This window comes from Rhinatrema bivittatum, chromosome 1, assembly GCF_901001135.1.
Source record: "Rhinatrema bivittatum chromosome 1, aRhiBiv1.1, whole genome shotgun sequence".
In the NCBI taxonomy this organism is placed as follows: domain Eukaryota; kingdom Metazoa; phylum Chordata; class Amphibia; order Gymnophiona; family Rhinatrematidae; genus Rhinatrema; species Rhinatrema bivittatum.
Window position 1 is genome coordinate 34,941,538 of NC_042615.1, and position 19,579 is coordinate 34,961,116.

The window sequence follows — 19,579 nt, forward strand, 5'->3', positions numbered from 1 at the left end:
CAGTTACATACAATGTGGCAGCATTTTGTGCTCTTCTATAAATGCATATGTCCAGTGCTTACAAATCCCTGGGAATAAGTAACAAAGTGCAGGCTGGTTATGTAAATAGAAAACAATATTCATTCCTGGTTAAGCTGCCCCAGTTGTCGCATAGTCGTGAAGTAAGCTCTGCTGTATCTTCCATCATCCTCATCTATTCTGAAACATTACCCGTTTTTCATCGCTTCAACCTCATTCTGGCACCATTTATTAGTTCCCTTTTTTAAATTGTCTTCTTTCATTAATGTTTCACTTTTTATTTTTTTTCCAATCGTGCAATTGGTATGGTGATGGCTTTTAGTTTTTATTGTTTCCTGCTGGGACGCTTAAGGCGTCAGGCAGGTAATCAAAGTGGAAACAAGCAAGCAATCAAAAAAATGTCAAAAGTATTAGCAAAAATCCAACTAGCGACTGGGATTTCTGTCTCAAGTTTCGGGCAAAGGTTCTTCCCCCCCTCCCCATAAAAAAAAATATGTCCTAAGATTGCATGCTGGCTCTTGCTATACCATTCCCCTCCTCGCCACCACCGGCTCCCACTATGCTCTCTGGAAATGCCCTCGGACTGGCTGGGTTCTGGCATCCCCCATTCGGATCCTGATCCCTTTCTGAATTCTTTTGATTTTTGTGTCCCACGGATAAACCCTTAAGACTGTTGCTGCCCTCTGTACCCTCTGAGCTAGACAGGATTTTGTCATTGGCATAGAAGGTTATAAAAAAAAAAAAAAAAAGGTCTTTTGCAAACAGAACCCTTGATTGTTTTTTGGTTTAAGGAAATGTTCAGGGCATTTCAATGGAACTACATTTCTCAAATCCGCTTATAGTGGTCTTTATTATGATTATTTTATCCCGGCATGGGAAATATTTTTAGGGGAGATGAAGTCAACTAAAACAACAGTTTTTGGAATGTGCTAATTATAATTTTTATAGCCTCCTGCTTATATTTTCACCCTGATACCTGCATACATAAATAAAGTGTGTTGATGGCACCGCTCCATTTACAGTGAGGAGAAAAAAAAAAAAGGCAGAAAACCTGAGAAATCTGCTCCTGAATCTCACTGTCACCCTGACACTGTATTCTCTCAGGCAAGAGGCTGTATAGAGCAGGCTGCTCTGCCGAATCCTCTGAAGATTACCTTCCCCCACTCCTCCCCCCTTTTATGTCCTGAAGTGTTACTGCTTTCTCCGGCACATCTTTCCAGAGCAGAAGCTTAAGAGGACTTGTGACAAGCCAGAAAACCGAAAGGGAGAGGCAGAAAGAGCCCGAGCGGCAGAGAGTGAGAGAGAGAGAGATTAAAGAAGAAAGAGAGATGGTACAGAACGGAGAACGGGAGGGTCGAAGGAAGAACGAAAGACACAGATTTTAAATCCCGAAGGGCTGGTAGTGCTGTGACACACCGGCTCTCTCCCGTAGTATTTGAAGGCGTAGCCGAAGAGTCTGGCAGGGATTACAGAGAAATATTTGCTCCAAACCGTGGGCCAGATTCATGAAGGCTTTTCTCCCATTTTGTGTGGATGGGAAAAACCGTTAGTGAATCAGGTGTACTAGGAGAGAGAGCGAGGGAGTGCACGCAGCCCTACTAGTCAGAATGATGGGGTTGAGAAGCGGGAGGACCTGAATTCAAATCCAGCTTCCGCCACTGCCCCTCACTGCGACCTAGGGCATCACTGTAGGAGGCCGGTTTGCACTGCCACTCATTTGGCTGCGTTACTGCCGGCCATACTGAGGCTGGAAATGGGCTTCAATACAACTTTCATTTCCCGCAAAATGTCATGCTCAAAAATTAGCGGGTGCCATTACGCGTGGGAAATGTTTAGCTGGGAACATTTTCAAAGTAAACATACACCACAGTAGTTTGCTTTGAAAGTTGAAATTACTTATGCACATATTTGCTGACTTTCTTATGTGGGAAGTCACAAAATTTCCCCCCAAGTGATGGAGTGTCATGCATTATCAATGAAAAACATATTGAAAGAGCATGATATTGGGTTTGACTCCCGGCTGGGGTCGTCTGCTCCCTAGGTCGGCTGGGAGAAGAGATAGTGCAGAGGCAGGGAAGGGAAGGTAAAGTCATGGCTCAATGGTGACATCTAGTGGTCGGACTTAGGCCTCATGCTTCCAGGGTTCCAGAAGAAGCCCCAACAAGGGGACTTCTCACTAGCGCGACTGGGTTATAAAACTAATAAAAGAGATAAGGAACCTCCATGTGAGGTTCCTTACCTCTTCACACTCTTTTGCAGAAGTAAAATGCTTCAGATGAGAGGGTATAACACCTCTCTCACACTCTCTGCAGTCATCTCCATGCTGTGCAACACTATATTCAGAGACACCAGGCTGAGATATACCTCTATCTAGGGTTGCCAACTGGACAGCCAGGTTTTCAGATGTGTTGTACAGTGTCCGGTGAGCAGTACTGACTGGACATTGAGACTCCGTTTTTTGCAGGAGGCTTCTTCTCTTTCCCACAGCTTCCTGGTTGCAGGGGAAGACAGAACCCAGAGCTGTGCTGTGTCCCCACCCTCTTGCCCCCTTTCCTGTGTTGTGATTGGATGGGATGGAGAGAGGAGGCGGGGTGACAGCACAGCCCTCAGTTCCCAGTGGCTCCACAGATCTCTGCAGCAATGCCCCTCTGGGTCCCTCCCCCTCCCACACTGAGTGCTGGGCCAAGACCTGAGAGAGGGGGGCTACAGTGAGCCAGCCGAGGGATACTGGAAGAGAGGAGGGGAAGTGGAGAAAGAAACAGTCAGAGTCACAGGGTGGGGAAAGAGGAGAGACAGAAGGGTCACACAGAAAAGGGGAGGGAAAGGAAGATAGGCACAAGGGGAGCAAGGGAGTAAAGAGACACAGAGGGGGGTATGGAAAGAAGGCCACAGGGAAGGGGAGAGGCACTGCGGGGGCATGAGGGAAAGAGGGAGACAGATGGGGGAAGGGAAGGAAGAGACAAAAGAGGAATAAAGGAGACAGGGCGATACAGGAGGAAAGGAGAGAAAGAGGAAGGCACTGGGAAGGAGGGGGAGACAGGAGGGAAGAAGAAGGGAGAGAGACAATAGCATGGGGAGGAAGGGGGATTAGAGACAGGAGGACAGCACAAGTGAGGGGTGCACAGAAAAGGGAGAGGGCATATTGAGAGAGAGGTGGCACAAGGGAGACACAGATGAAAGGCTGGGAAGGTTTTAAAGAAAGGGAGAGTGAACCACCTCTATGTTTGGGGTATATGTGTCTGAGAAAGGAGACTGGGAGTGTGGATGTATGTATGAGACAGGAAGTTGTGTGTTTGGGAGTGTGTGTATGAGAGAGGAGGCTGTGTGTTTGGGAGTGTGTGTGTGTATGAGAGAGGAGGCTGTGTGTTTGGGAATGTATGTGTATGAGAGAGGAAGCTGTGTGGAATGTATGTATGAGACAGGAAGCTGTGTGGGAGTGTGTGTGTATGAGAGAGGAGGCTGTGTGTTTGGGAGTGTATGTGTATGAGAGAGGAAGCTTGTGGGAGTGTGGAATGTATGTATGAGACAGGAAGCTGTGTGGGAGTGTGTGTGGGTATGAGAGAGGAGGCTGTGTGTTTGGGAGTGTGTGTGGGTATGAGAGAGGAGGCTGTGTGTTTGGGAGTGTGTGTATGAGAGAGGAGGCTGTGTATTTGGGAGTGTGTGTGTGTATGAAAGAGAAGGCTATGTGTTTGGGAGTGTGTGTGTATGAGAGAGGAAGCTGTGTGGGAATGTGGAATGTATGTATGAGACAGAAAGCTGTGTGGGAGTGTGTGTATGAGAGAGTAGGCTGTGTGTTTGGGAGTGTGTATGAGAGAGGAAGCTGTGTGGGAGTGTGGTATGTATGCATGAGGCAGGAAGCTGTGTGGGAGTGTGTGTGTATGAGAGAGGAGGCTGTGTGTTTGGGAGTGTATGTGTGTGTGTATGAGAGAGGAGGCTGTGTGTTTGGAAGTGTGTGTGTATGAGAGAGGAGGCTATGTGTTTGGGAGTGTGTATATGAGAGAGGAGGCTGTGTGTTTGGGAGTGTGTGTGTATGAGAGAGAAGGCTATGTGTTTGGGAGTGTGTGTGTGTGTGTGTATGAGAGAGGAGGCTGTGTGTTTGGGAGTGTATGTGTATGAGAGAGGAAACCGTGGGTTTGGGGGGGGGTGTGTGTGTGTGTGTGTGTGAGTATAAGAGAGGAGGCTGTGTGTTTATGGGGAAGTATGGAGGTGAGTGTATATTAGCAAGGCTTTAGTTGTGATAGAGATCAAGACTGCATGAGAGAGGCTGATGTGTTTGAGGATAGTTGAATTAACATTTTATAAAACAAAGTACATTGAGGGTGGTGCTTGAAAGCCAAGTAATGAGTGGATCAACAACTGACAGTAATCCCTCCCACCACCACCTCCCTCCCAGAGCATGAAGTTTAGTGGGATGCCCAGTTATGGTCCACCCTATCTCTGTCACCCCTATGAGAACTGACTTCTAAGGGGTCTACCTTGGATAAAACAGGAAGAACAAGCTCAAATTTAACATAGAATCACACAGTAAGGGACAAGAACAGCAGGCACTGCAGTCATCTCACTGTATGTCCTTTCCAAGAGTTTCTGTGTCCTGGCACTTGGCATGTGGGTGCCCTTCTCCCTCCCCCACCCTTCATGAAACTGTGGCAATGGGAGAGGGTGGGGTCAGGAAGAAGAGAGAAAAACAGATTTGTGTATGACAGTCACACAGGCTACGGTCATCACCTTGAAAGGGCGGGGCATGTCGGGCCTCCTGTATCTCAGATAAATCAACCCAGCGACTGCCAGTCCGATAAAAAGCCACCTGGCGAAACTGAGGAACGTCAGGAGACTGTAGAGATCCCCAGTGAAGAGCATGATCATGGTTAACGGATACTGCAAAAAAAACAAACAAAAAAACAAAGAAACTTATTTCAGCCGCTGGCACAACTGTAACAGGACATTAACCCTATTGAATCAAGAGGCTATTGTGTCATTCCTGGAGCAACGGAAGCAAAACAGAGCACACACACTTACTGCATGGAGGTTACAATATAAAATAAAATACAAAAAAATAAAATACAAATTTAAAACCCATCTCCTCTGCTGCACCTGCCAAAGGCCGCACGAATGAAAGCAAAGCTTTCAACAGAGCCCAGGCGTGCGTTCTGCATCCAGGGGGGGAGAACTGCCTCCTCCATGACCGTGTGAGATACATGTACTGGAGTTGGTGTCTGCAGATTAAAAAAGGTAAAAAAAAAAAAAGAATCAAGGGCAACATTTCAAAATGAAACTAAAATCGCTAAATCCATGCCAATCTTCTGCAGCAAGGCAGCACGCTGGCCGAAATGGAAAAGGGTTTGCAGGACAGGCTGATAAAAGCAATGGAAGCTGCTCCTTTGTGCATCTAAGATTCATTCCACCTCTCAGAAAGGCTGCATTAGCAAGTGTCCCTTCTTCCAGAGCATCTGTCAAAACCGTCCATTCCTACCCCAAGTGCACGCTTTCAATGAAACATTTTTAATCGGGGAGTCTCAGCCCTGCTCTGTCTGTTCCCCCCGATTCTCCCCGTGCTCGTTCATTCCTATCTGTTTTTCATTTGCGAGGAGCCCGTAATGAGGCTTTCGGTGCTTCTCAGATGCTAACGTTTAAACTGGAGTTTCCATTAAGTGGATCCGAGGCTTTATTAACTCACATCCTACTCTGTAGGACTTTGTGTCACCGGGAAAGAGAACCAGGTAATCTCACTCACCCTTCCATCATTCCCCACCCCCAGAAATGCAGTATAATGAGGGGCGATTTCGTCGCCTGCCTCTTCGGTTAGATGCCAGAGACAGGGAAGAGGCAACAGAATAGGGAACGGTTACAGCACTATTAATACTTCTGTGGCTTTCTAAGAAAGAAAGAAAGATATAAGAGGAAACCCACAACCTGTGATCTACAAACAGAACCTTAAATATTCTCTTAGGAAATCTAGAGATTATATTGCCAGGGAAAAAAAACCCCAAAACGTAGGGCTTCTTAGACCTATTTACAGAAAAAAAGAAGTTCACATCAGTTATACCGCTCAGTTTACCCCACTTCTTGTTGGCTTCCGGAGAGGGAAAAGCAAGAAATAATCAGGGCTTTGCCGCGCAATAACTGCAGAAGGAGACGGTATATCGGAAAGATTAGATTACTGGCAGAATAAGGGCAAATATTCACCACAGCCTGAGAAAAGCTATTCAAGAGGCAAGGAAGAAGGCACCACGACGGCTCCATTAATATCCACGTCAATTAAAAAGAAGACAGGGAAGTAAGGTTGGATAGTTCCCCTAACAGAGAGGTTTAATGGGCTGCGAGTTTTCTCTAACTGCTCCGTGGCTGACTGTTAGGATCCAGTATTCAGTATTTCTAGGCCCGGGGCAGGCATCTTATTTCAGGTGCATCCAGGGCCGGTTCTGTAATGAGGCAGGGTGAGGCGGCCGCTTCAGGAGGCAAGATTTTGAGGCGGCAAAATTGCCCCCCCCCCGAACTCGTCCTGCCCCGGCCACCTCACCCCTTCATTCAGGCAAACTCTGACGGCAGGTGCTGGTGGGGTTTCCACTCCCCACCCACAAAAGAAAGGTCCCGCGGCAGTAGCGTACTAAAGGGGGGGGGGGAAGAAGGATGGGGTCCGTCGCGGGTGCCAGCCAGGAAGCGTGGACCATCCTGCTCCTGGCGGAAGGAGACCTCCGGGCCACGCACGGTTGAAGTGAGGCCGGTGGAAGCTACGGGTCCTTTTTTTCTTCCCACCCGCGCAGCCCGGAAGAGGAAGTGGGCGGGTCGGCGAGGGCAGGAAAAAGAGAAGGTCACGCGGTTGGCCCGAAGCGGAAGATCAGCGCGTGCCCCGGGCTGCAGGAAGAGGCAGTTCGAATACTCAAAGCAATCCATAGCCAAGTGTATTATGCAGTTATAGCATCTGGGTAAACTCGAAGCAGACACATTACCTGCCTTCAGTTATTTATTTTTTTTTAACTTCTCCCTACCCAGAAACACCCCATTCCTTTGTCTCTGCAAGCTACGGACAGCAGCGCTGGCTCCACCCTCCTCCTCCACCGCAAGTGCAGGAAGCCAAGCTGCACCAGCCCCCCCACGGCCTCAGGAAAATGAAGAGACACCCCCCCCCCCCCCCGTCTGTCGCGGGGGCTGAAGGAGGAAGCTGCTGCTGTATTTCTGATGGGGAGTGGGGTAGGAAGTGAGAGAGTGTGTTTGTGTCTATGGGTGTGAAAGGGAGCCTGTGTGAAAGTGTGTGCAAAAGAGAGAGGGAGTCTGCGTGAAGGAGAGGGGAACCGGACATCACTGGGGGGAAGGATGGAGGGAGAAGGAGAAGTGAATCTGAGGGGCTGCCAAAGAAAGTATCCAGCTGCCAAAGAAGAGTCACTGCGGTGCCGCCAGCGTTTTCTCCGCAGCCGGTAGCAGAAGAGGCCTTGCTATGCAGCCAGAGAAAAGGGCCAAAATGTGTGTGTGAAAGAGACTTGCCCTGTGAGAGTGTGTGCCTGCGTGTGAGAGAGACTTTCTGAGTGTGTATGAGAGGGTGTGTGTGTATATGTGTGTGTGTCTATATGAAAGGGTGGGTGAGTGTATGAGAGGGAGGGTGGGTGTGGGTGAATGGCTTTATGAGAGGGTATGTGTCTGTATAAGATGGAGGGTGGGAGTGTCTGTATGACGATGGGGGGGGTGTGTATATATGAGAATGTATGTGTATATATGAGAGGGATTTTGTGTGTGTCTATGAGGGAGCGTGTCTGTGTGAGAGTGAGGTTGAACTTTGTGCACCCTCCTCCAATCTACGACAGTCTCAGGAGAACTGGAAATCTAAAGTTCCTAGATATGGAAAGTGGGAGATTTTTTTTTATCCTTGTTAGTTTTAATTATTGGATGTTATGTGTCTGCTGTTTTGAAATATTTTATTAGTGTTTGGTAATATTTTTAACATTTTTATATGTGTTTTTAATTGTCTGAAGTTTTCAGCGGGTTTCACATTCTTTTTATTGGTATGTTCGATGTTTTATATTTCTTGATTGCGTTTGCATTGCTTGCAGAGTTTGGCTTCTTGTGATTTCCAGTTTAGTTTTTGTTTGCACGTTTCAATTAATATTTTATGGTCTCTTTATTCTATATTTGGTGAGAGCCTGCCTGTGTTCCGCTTGTGCAACTGAGGCTTTAGGTTTTCTTCTAGTATGTAGTTTCTGTGCAGGGATTTACAACATCCTAGCTTTAATCTGTTTTCCTAATAGGAGGTGTATTGGTGTTTTGGGCCTGATGTAATATTTGCAGTATGGCTTTTTCATAGGTTGAGTGCTGGCAGTTATGATATGGAAGGCTTACTATATTGGAAGTGTAGTTCAGTTTATTCCTGGCTTTCTGTGGGCCAAGTCCACACCCAGTGCACTTTACCATAGACCTAATACCATATGGGATCCAGTAAACCACCTTGATTACTATGAGAAAAGTAGTTTATTACGTCTGTTAAACTATTATTAATGAAAATGTCTGGGGTTTTTTTTTTGCAGTATATGTAAATATAATATATATGTTGTTGTAAGTGATGTTTTTACTTCAGAAGATTGTACTTTGAATGTCTGTTTCCCATATGCAATCTGCCTTTTTAGGTTGGGGAAGTTAATACATTTTTAAAATGGAACAGAATGCCTAAGTTTTAATTATGGGGGAGGGAAGGGGGAATGAAAGGCTGTAAGGTTGGTCCAGGGCCTCTAACCCTCTTGTATCAGTCCTAAGAGAGAGTGTGTCACACACACAGAGACTCCCGCCATTCACCAGCCTCTCACACCCCCAGGGGGCTGATCCTGGAGAAGGGTGGGAGGCAGGCAATAGGGAGTGTAGGAGTCCTATTCCTAGACCCAGGGGGTGGGGTGAAGACTGAAGACTGAGAACAAAAAAATAACAGGGCCAAAAAACTGAGTGGTTAGAGCAGTGGGGCTGCAAAGAAAGGAAGCCAGGGTTCAAATCCTATTGCCATTCCTTGTGACCCTGGGCAAGTCACTGCACCCTCCATTGTCTTCCCCCTGCCCTGGCCCTCGGTGATTTCACCTGCACCGGGCCATGGGGGGAGGGGGGGTATTTCATCCTTCACCTCAGGCAGCAGATTGCCTTGAGCTGCCCCTGGGTGCCTCCCTCCCCTGTGCATCTTTGCACTAATACATTCTATAGGGAACGTGATATTCAAAGCCATGTCCGTGGGTAAAATTGGGGGGAGGGGGGTTACCTGGGGAGTTTGAATGTTGCCGTTTCCCTCCCCTTTACTGCCCGTAAAAAAGTACTCACGCTGACCACTAACAGGTAAAAAAGGTAAAAAAGGGGCGGGGTTAGGTCAGAGGAAGGAAAAACACACGCGAAGCGGAACGTGCGTGTCCAAAGCCCTGCACGTACGCATGTCTTTGGGCGGTCATTAGAACCCGCTGGCGGTGGTATTCCTGACTCTTCCCGAGCTGTGGCCAAACTTAACGCACTGTACAGTGCAACAGGTATTCAGAAGGCGATCATCTGTAGCTTTTTGGCAGCTCGGTGACTTATGATGCAGAATTTTTCCCTAAGTTTAAATAATACCATAGAATTTACTACTGAGAAGGAAAGAAGGTTCACATTTTCCTAATGGAGCTTCAACTTCTGATGCAACTGAATGCAGCTTAAGCTGTAGGTTAAGAAAAGCTGGTGAAGCTGCTGCTGCGAAAGTCACCCAGCGAGGCACGTCCCCTATGGAGCTTCACAGTAGCTAAGCAAACCCCACTCGGGCCGTGCTTCCCACAGAGACACACACCCCCCCCCACGTGCCCCCAGGAAGAGGTTTTACCGGATTTACCAGAATTATGACGGCTGGCAGAGGAGTGTGCTTGTGCACGTGGATCATGGAGATGATCTCCGGAAGGTGACCTTCACGCGATGCAACGTAGAACATCCTGGTGGAAGAGAAATATGGACAATTACACACACACCCGCACACAGTCGCCACAAAATGGAAAGCTAATGGGCTTTGTGATTTCTAAGGATGCCAAAAGCGTCCATCAATTCCCCCCCCCCAAAGAGTAAGGGTTGCAGAGTTCGCCTATTAGTTTTTTTTCTCTTCCAGACATCCATTTAAGGTTGCCATGGGTCATCGTGGGCTAGCCCGGGCTTCCCTGGCTCGTCCTAGACGGTTCTCTGACTGGAGACTTGGACTTGTCATTGTGAAATTCTTTGGGGACCAAAATGACAGCAAACAGTTTCAGTCTAGGAGTGTCGGCTCCTTATTTAGCTTCCCCCATGGTCGCACAACCCATTTTAAAGATCTCCTCTACCAACATTTACTTTTCAGCTGCCCACGATGCCAACATATAATTCTGCTCAACAATTTACTTGGGCTAGGGATGGAAAGTGAGGCCAAAGAAGAAGAAGAGCGTTCAAATTCTTTAAACTTTGCGGGGGAGGGGCAAGAGAAGGGGGGGAGGGATTTTCCCTAGGCTGCTGAGTTGCAACGCATGCCTGCACTTTGCAACTAATTTTCGAATGGCACACGGACCCAACGAGGTTTCTCTATGGAGAGTGAGCTCGCTTAACGTCTGCACGTGGAAAGGGCGCATCCACTGCAGCACCTGCTGTTTGTGCCAGGCGGCTGAGTGGGGGTAAGACGGCACACGTGCGTTTGAAAATCGAATGCACGCTTGTTGTCTTCCTTCGAGCTAAGCATGGCCTCGCCTCTTTTTAACGCAGCTATAAAGCACTAGCCCACAAACACTTTTAGCCAGGCAGCGGAGGGCACTTGAGCCTGGTATATAGTTCTCGGGGTAACGCTCCTGGATATAAATAAAGATTAGAACATGAGAAACCTTAATTAGCTCATTTATTTCAAAAGTTGACGGGGTTATTTTAAACAAACTTAGCAATCCCTGCTGCTTTAAAGGAACTGCAGAATGAAATGAAACATGTTTTGATACCCCAAGAGGTTCCTGCGCCTGTCATCACAGCTAAAACCCCATCTTTAAAACAGATAAGTATGTGTTATAACCCTGGCTTGTCTGCCCTGATATGAAAATATGTTCTTGCAAACTGTTTCAATGTGATCCACTAGCATAAAGCACATGCGAAGAGGTCTGGTCTTGTCAGAGCTGTGAATGATTGGAAGCCACATCCACAGCGAACGGCAGAGGAGATTTATAGATACATTTTAAGTGAGGCTATATTTTTTAATCTACAGTAGCTTCAAGTTAAGACAGAAAGCAAAAAAAGAAACCTGTCCTATAATTTACACAATCTCATTGCCGCTGCATAGAGCAACAGCTCTTCTCGAAGACTTGTTGAGGCATTCAGTCAATTAAATTGCTTGATTGGCTGAATGCATCTGCCTGTTTTTAATCGCAGTAAATGTGTCTGCTCCATTAAAATTACCTGCAGCCGCCGTTCCTGAGCTGTCTCAGTCAGGGGATGCTTTAGTTTGAATCAGAAAAAAAAAAAAAATGGGGCCAGCAGGTGTTCTGCCTGCGAGAGAGGACCAGCATTTTTTGTAAGCCACACATTCGATTTAACCGTTGCTGGCTGTTCAGACTGGATCTCTCACAAAAGCTGCATCATCCTAGCGCCTGACATGCCAAACTCGGTTCTCAGGATGGTTGGACCAGGTCTGGGGGCTCAGGATTACTATAATATTCAGATTCATCTGGTTCCTAGCCCGAACCGTGGTAATTACGAGCCATGAAGGAATATTACTGTGGATAGCCCGAAGACCACACCTGACCGAAGGTCCCAGGGACCGAGTCTGGGGAAACCCTGATGAGTTATTTAGACAGAATTACGTTCACGTCCGCGTGAACCACCTGCCCCCTGAATCCCTTTCCCCCCCCCCCCCCCCCCCCCCCCTGTTCCTCCCCTCTAGCAAGGATGCATCGACTCACCGGGAAACAGCGAAGACGCCACCATTCATCGATCCGAAGCAGGACAGGGCGACGAAAATGGGCACGGCCAGCGAAAACTTTCCCATCAGTCGTTCTGCAAAGGTCTGGCCGAAGTAGGAGAGGAAAGGTTAATTTACTGGGCCGGTAGCAGGGCCACCGAGCAACGCTGCGACTGAAAACGAGGCCGCTTTCGGCCTTGACTCGTCTGAGCAATGTGCTCTGAGCTAAACAGGATTTCGGGAGAAATAAGCCAGATCAGAGAACTGGTGAGTGGGTAAGCCGGCCAGGGAAAGTCATGCGCGTAACTTTAACTCAGGTATTCGGTGGGATTCCTGTGCCTAAGTCTGCCGCTGAGTATACCCAGATAAAATTGCACGCATAACCTTAGATAACTTTAAGGCAGCTATTATTTTTCCCCCATCGGGGCTTAGGTGCAGAGCTTGGGCTGAACAGCACTCACTATGTGCGCTCGCCAGCGGACGTTTAGCACTAAACCCCGGAACGCCTCCAGCGCTGGCTCTTTGTATGTGGATTTATTTCATACACACGATGAGTTTGCCCACTCAGTGGGGCGGGAACCGGCTTTAGTCTGGCTAACTCCAAAAGTAAAAAAAAAAACTATGTTTCGGAGCTCCCCAAGGCTTTTGTTGTGAAATCGCTTTGGAAGTTTTGATCAGAAAAGCGATTAATAAATCATTTGAAATAAATAAATGCATCAATAACTACATGCATAGACCTGCAAATCAGTATCCAAACTTGAAACACTCACTGATCCCGAAGTAGAATAGTTACAGATTTGCTTGTCACCAAGTGTTGCTCAGCTGCACATTTTATAAAGCAAGAAATGACAAGCCCTGCTAATTGCATTGTTTTCTGTGGAAATGCCAACAGACTGCCACAGCATATGCCATGTTGTCTTCCCTCCTCCCTTTTTCTCCTGCTAGCACTGGAAATGTGATTAGAGATGCCAAGAGCTCCACTATATATGTAGATGCCTCAAAAACTGTTCCAAGTCACGATCCTGGTGGGTTGCACTGCATCACACGGTGGTCTATATATTAAACGTTCATTAATGCTTACACAAGCGTTCAATATGCCTCAATCTACATTCAAGGTTTGCCCTGGTAGAAGGCAAAGTTTTGCATTGGCCTGCATTAATGTTCATATCAACTTAACCTGGCCTAAATCTAAAAAAGAAAAAATTAAAATGAGCTGTGTGGTAGGTAAATGAAATTCTCGAAGGGTTACTGCAAGTTGCATGAAGGGAGGATGGTACTATTTTGGATTTCAGAAGTGGCAGAGCAGGAAAGATGTGCGCTTTCTCCAGTTCAGATAGGGTAAGGTGGGGGTCGACCGGATGGGGGATGTGGAGTGGCTGCGGGGGGGTGAGTGAGTCATGGCAGTCCTTAGCATGTGGTTGAGGAGATGGGCAATGGGGTCCTTCAGAATGGGGGATACTTCAGGGCATGGTGACCCCTGACTCTTCACTTGGGGAGTGGGGGAGTTACTTTAAGGCACAATGGCCCCTCGCTCTTCAATCAGGGTGGGTATTACTTCAGCGTACAGCGGCCCTGGCTCTTCACTGGGGGGTGAGGGTGGAGATACTTTGGGGAAACAGTGGTCCCTAGTTCTTTACTGGGGGGGGGGCTACTTTGATGCATGGCATCCCCAGTATTTTCTGTAGGGGACTTTCGGGGTACACTGAGGCTCTTCATTCAGGAGTGAGAGTTCTTTGGGATATGACATCCCCTGGCTATTCTCTTGGTGAAATGAAATGTTATCTAGAACATTCTGCTACCGCCTGATGTAATAAAGGCTTCATGCTTTTTAGCACATCATGCATTAAATTTTTAGTTACCACTGTCAGTAAAAATCAGTGCATTAACCGTCCACGATGGATGATTTTACCACTGCTTAGTACAAAGACCCCACAGAGGGACAGGACGCAAAGGACACAAATTTGTAAGGCCAAACTAGGCCCCACTATACTTTCTGGTAAGGGGAGTTCCATAGAAATATATTATCAGTTAGGAGTGACAGGAGCGTTCATCCCCTAAAGAGTGGGTCAGATTTAACGGAGAGTATAATAATGACTCCATGAGTCACTAAGGAGAGTTCTTGGAGCAATCACTGAGGAGAGGCATCCAAAAGAGAACGAGGAAGATCAGCCAAGGGGCGAGAGGTGGGGAGGGGAGAGCTGTTTTCCTGTAAGACTGGTGAAGGGTGGCCCCAGAGGTCCTAGAGAGGTCCGCTGCTTACCAACCTGCCCCCTCCGAGTAACAAAGAGTGAGTCAGGAAGGGGATTCTGAAAAGCTTCCCACTGGGGGCTGAAGAGATAGAGACCATTTGGGGGGGGGGGGGACACAGACCCAGGGATCCTCGTGTTGCTGAACCGCACTTAAGAAGCATGAGGAACTGCAGCTGCCTTTGTGCGATTTTGGAATGCAGGAAACTCTTATCTCTGCTTTTGGCATCTCCTAACACGGACTGCCTCTCTAGTTTGCACCTGTGGAAGCTTTGATTTTCGTACACGAAAGCTCATTTATGTTTGGAGTGCGGACTGTTCGGGGGGGGGGGCTTCACATTTATCCTGTCCCCACCGCAGAACCTATGTCCCCAACTGCCACAGGGAAATGAAACGAGAAGCAAATACAAGAATCTGACTGACGATGTTTTGTTTCAAGGAGAAGGACCATTCAGTTGCTAGAAGTGGAGCCTCTTCAGAGACGGGGGCAGAGTTTCAAGCCCCTCTCTGCCACCCCAGCGGACGTCTGCCCTAACCGATGACACGTTTGAGTTTTTTCCTTAACTTACCACGGCCACTGCCTTTGACAGGAGCAATTCCTCGGCACTTATGGTGGTGAAGTACGCCACATTCGTCAACACGTAGCCTACCGTGACGATGGCCATCGATATGCAGATCGCAAGCGGGATATTCCTGAAAAGCAAAAGGCAGCACTGAGTTAGTTACTGATATCTTCTCACGCTTTGAGACTGCAGGATCCCCTGAAAAAGAACAACAAGGAGGAAAAAAGTCATTAGCAGATCTTGTGGCCGATGTAATAAGACCAGCAGTGAAATTGGCGCTAGTTGTCGGTGCGTTTTTTTTTTTTTTAGCGCAAGCAACAAAAGCGGGCGCCTCCGCGGGACGTAATGAAGGATACGTATGCAAATGAGATGTACGCAGAAAATCCGCGCAAAAGTGGAACCCACGCACAAACGCACGCTCATGGCCCTATGTAATAGGCCACGCAGAAAACCACGCTGAAGCCCTCATTAGTGTGGCGACCCACAATTGATTCTCGGGGCGAAAGCCTTCCCTTTTTATAAAACAGTGAAGAAATGAGTGGTCCAGGAGAAGAACTGAAGGTGGGTAGAGCAATGTCTAGCCCCTTCCATGTTCCACCTCCGACCGCGTGGCAGCTATACCGGCGGATGCTTGAAGGCACTGGAATGCAGCAGAGATCGCTACAGCTGACCTACAAAAATGTTCCAAACAGCCGGACAAAGTGAAGGCAATCCATGGGAACCCTAGAGTAAACCGCTCTCCAGACATGTGCTGTAACTCAACTCCTGCCCTGATCCAGGCGCTAAAACATCTGTGTTCCAAATCTCACACTAACCGATGCACGGCTCCCTGCATAGCCCGTGAATGGTTAATTGCCTCATTTGCATACACTCATGCTAAACCAGCCGCATGTTTTAAAGCAGATATATGCGTAAGGCTAGGGCGGGGACAAACGCATGCAAATCCCCATGCAAGTATGTGCAAAAATCCATGGCAGCTTTAGTGCTACTTATTACATTGGCCCCCTGGTGGGCTGGCCCGGTGGCTCACGGACAAGCATGTGCCATGCCGGCATCCTGGATTTGACTCCTGGACCCAGGCTGCTGCTCCCTGGACCAACTGGAGTTGAGGGAAGCTGTGAAGACGGTGCTCACAGCCCCTGGGAGGGAGGAGATCCCAGTCATCGTGCACTGATGACACTAGAGTTAGGGACCACGTTAGCCACGTTCCAGAAAGAGCACTGGTACATGGTCCCCACTCAAGGACCGTCACTGCAATAACCAGGCTGAATGTGCTGGGGGTTGTACAATGGGGGGTGGGGAGGGGTGCTATAGCCCGACCGAGACCAGTTCCACAAATATCCACAGGCTGAGTGGGAAGGTGATAATAGGAAACTATTGACCAGGAGTAACAAGGCGCAAATATTCTAAACCGGTCGGTAAACTACAAAATAAAGATTATTAGCATATTTTCACCATATGGTAGGGGTGCAGTTCTTCAGCTTCCTCAACAGAGCTGGTTCTCGGGCTATGCACAATGATTACATTATATTACGGTGGGATACTTATATGCATTTGAAGACTGATCTACTAAATTGCATCAATGTTGGCCATTAGCTTGTGGAAATGTGGTGTTCCTGATGTGCAGTAATAAGAGGCACGTCTTTCCCCTAATGGTGAAGTACATTCAGAAGGTAATGTAAAAAAGTCAACTATGTCTCCCCAAGGAGGAGTTTCGTTTTTTGCGAGAATGTGGCAGTGATGCATTGTGCGCATTTTAACACATGCACTTTTTCAGTATGCTAATAGGTAATGAGCTGATTTGCATACGTTTGCATCCCGTTATTTCATTAGCATAGATGTCATATTAACACTATTGTACGCTTGTTTACAGATGTTAACAGCACTTAACCTGCATTAACTGCTTGCAACGGATAATGCAGGCGCATTAACGCGTGCAAAGAGTGGAAAGGTGCTTCATTGGCCCCCCTTGGTCTGGCAGTCAAGATTATTCACCTGTTTTGCTTATCCTGAAAACCAGATCTACTAGGGTGGCCTGGAGACGGGCATGAAGAACCACTTCGAGACGACAAGAGTCTCCAGCACTGGTTCTCAAAGTCCGCAGATAATATCGGGTTTTCAGTCAGGATATTCCAAATGGAAATCCACGGAACACACACACACGCGTGTGCATGCGCCAATCTGAGAACCAGCGCCATTAGTACATCTCAGTCATGACCCTGCTCCGGACCTCGTCAATAACTCTCAACAGGAAAATGAGAAGTCCAACCCTCGCTGTACTGCTTCTACCACCTCTTCATAACACCAAGGACTCTGTGTCGGGGTTCGTGGGGTTAACACGCCGCACGTGCAAACGGCTGCAGCCCAAATTCCTACGCAGTGCCAAACCAGTGTGAGCAGCGCGGACGTGCTGTACCGACACACATATTTAGTAACCTTTCCTGTCTTTCAGCTTTAGAAGGGAGAAAGGAGGACGTTGACCTTTTAAAAAAAAAAATGAACCCCATAAAATAAAAAAAAAAAGCAAAGGCCTTTTTAGGATGCTTTTATGACATTTAAAATGCTGATGCAGTTCTGCTACCCTTTAGCAAGCTTATTCCAAGGTAAATTGCTATTTCTGGACCAAAAGGAATTTAAGTCTGCACCGCTTTTGTGTTAACATTTTTTTTTTTTTCCCAGTGATAGTCTTTAGGAGGAAGGGAGGCCACTTCCTACAGTCCATGCGGTTTACAGACCCCAGTGGGTAAATACTGCACCATCCACCAAGATTCAGGGAACGTTCTTCCAGGGCTGTTACTCTGATTTGCTCCATTTTTGTACGGGGGATCTGTCGGGTCCCCTGAATAACGACTGCCTTCCCCATCCCTACTTATCAACACTTTGGGGGGGCGGGGAAAAAAAATCCCATCCAATTTAAGAGAAAAAAAAAAGCACTTTCAAGTCTGAATGGATTTAGCTTGCTGCCTCGGGGCATTGTGCGGAGCATCACTAACCCCTGCTGAGAGCAGGAAGCCTTTACAGCCTCTCAGCTCAATTTTAAAAGCCTTGCTCGCCCAAAAATGGCCATAGGTGCGCGAGCAACGCAAATTTTAAGAAGCTGTGCGCGCGTCAAGAATAAGGGGGGGGGGGGGGGGGGGGTCGGAAAAGGGACAGGCCCTGGGCGGGGCCAATACTTACGCCTGTAACTCATTCTGAAAACGCTGACCAGGGTGCGTGAGCGCTGGCGTGTTATCCGCATAACTTTACTGCTGGCCCTGACAGGAGCAAGTCCGGAGATCTCAGACTTGCACAGGTTTCGGCCCAGCGTGAGGTTTCAGGGACAAGTTGGGGGGGGGGCGGGGCTTACAGGATGGAGAACCAGAGGGGTCTTGAAGACCTCAGTATCAACTGCACAAACTGATGGACCGACCGGGAAAAGGCTTTTCCCTCGCGCGGACGTGTTTTAAAATCTGCCTGCGTGCACGCGTAAAAGCCGCTAAGGCCCTGGAGGAAATACCCGCGGGGGACGCTTACTCGAGGCGCCTCTTAAGATTACGTGCACGCATATGTGCGGCAGGGGGATTTTTAAACGATGCGGGTGCACTTGCACGCACGATATAAAAATTGCAGCACGTCTCCGCTGGCGTGACAATCCGTGCGTGGATGGGCGCACACGCGTTCATTTTAAAATCAGCCTGACTGCAGGTGGCACACAGGATTTATGCTGTGCGGCACATCTGAGACTCACGCTGTTCCCAGCAGTCTGGCGCACTGGCAGGAGAGGGGAGGGGGCACCTTTGCGAGTACGGACATCTTAATATGTTTCTTCCACGTACGGTACCGATGCTATTGAAGATAAACATACAAGGGGACAATTTGAATAGCCTGGGTTGTTTGCCATGCACAAATGCACTTTTAGCCCCGCCTACAACTGCAGTCCATTTTCAAAGGAGGAGCCAGTCGCAAATGCAAAGTAGGTACTGTCAACATGAACGTGCCCTTTGCACCTGCGGGCAAAGAAGCTGGCAGTAAAATAGCAGGCTCGCCTTTGAACATCGCACGTGCACTGTTTTAATTCCTCCAATTTAAACGCGCCCATAGGAATGCCTCAAAATACACACACTGTGACACAGGAAAGGTCTTGCAAGGTTCATTCTCGCTTAGTGAGGTAGTTGGTTTATACATCAAAAAGGTTTTATCTTCCCAGTTCGAATCCTCGCACTACCAAACGAGGAATTTGAAGACTCAAATAGTAATGTAGGAATGCATGTGTTTTATTTTCTAAAGCTTAGAGCAGTGGTTCTCTCCATTGCATGCAAATTTATCTCATGCATATTCATTGTGGGTATCCTGAAAATGGACTGACTGGGGGGTCTCCCAGGAAAGGTTTGGGAACCACTGGCTTAGAGGATTCAGAAAACCTAAAACAATAGCTTTATGTGTGCTTCTCTCTCTCTTTCAGTCCCGAAGGCTTCTTTTTCCTGATTACGGTCCCCTGTCCCTGATCTTTCAGCCTGTCCCAGATTTTAGATGGGAAAGGCATGAGCTACATTGAGTCAGGGGATTATAGAAGTCTGTTGATTTAGCACTAATTATAATTCTCATCTGCAATAAGAAATTGAGCTTAGCTGCCGTGTTAAGGCTTCTAACACCTCTCTGCCTATCTGATTTAAAAAGCAAATATTTACTATTAACCAATCAAGTGAGATCCAGTGGACATTACTTAACTATGGATGCTTATGCAGTCATTCTACCAGTTAAAAAATATTTTAAAAAGTTTTATTTCTTTCTTTTGCATTTTCTAAAAATGATCCTGTCCTTACCAGACAGTTTAACCAGCAGATGTTATCCTTATCTTTATGTTAGTTGTCTTTTTTGGAGGGGCTGAG

General features: G+C 47.6%; 1 protein-coding gene across 3 annotated transcripts in view; it reads right to left on the minus strand.

Moving 5' to 3' along the window:
* SLC7A11 (solute carrier family 7 member 11) overlaps positions 1-19,579 on the minus strand; it is a 139,610-nt gene that overhangs the window by 22,096 nt on the left and 97,935 nt on the right. For all 3 annotated transcript variants that reach the window (XM_029593502.1, XM_029593674.1, XM_029593585.1), the window contains exons 7-10: positions 14,718-14,841; positions 11,904-12,007; positions 9,839-9,935; positions 4,744-4,893 (exon numbers count right to left, since the gene is read on the minus strand). In XM_029593502.1, coding sequence (XP_029449362.1) covers positions 4,744-4,893; positions 9,839-9,935; positions 11,904-12,007; positions 14,718-14,841 — 475 coding nt within the window. The remainder of the gene's footprint in view (positions 1-4,743; positions 4,894-9,838; positions 9,936-11,903; positions 12,008-14,717; positions 14,842-19,579) is intronic.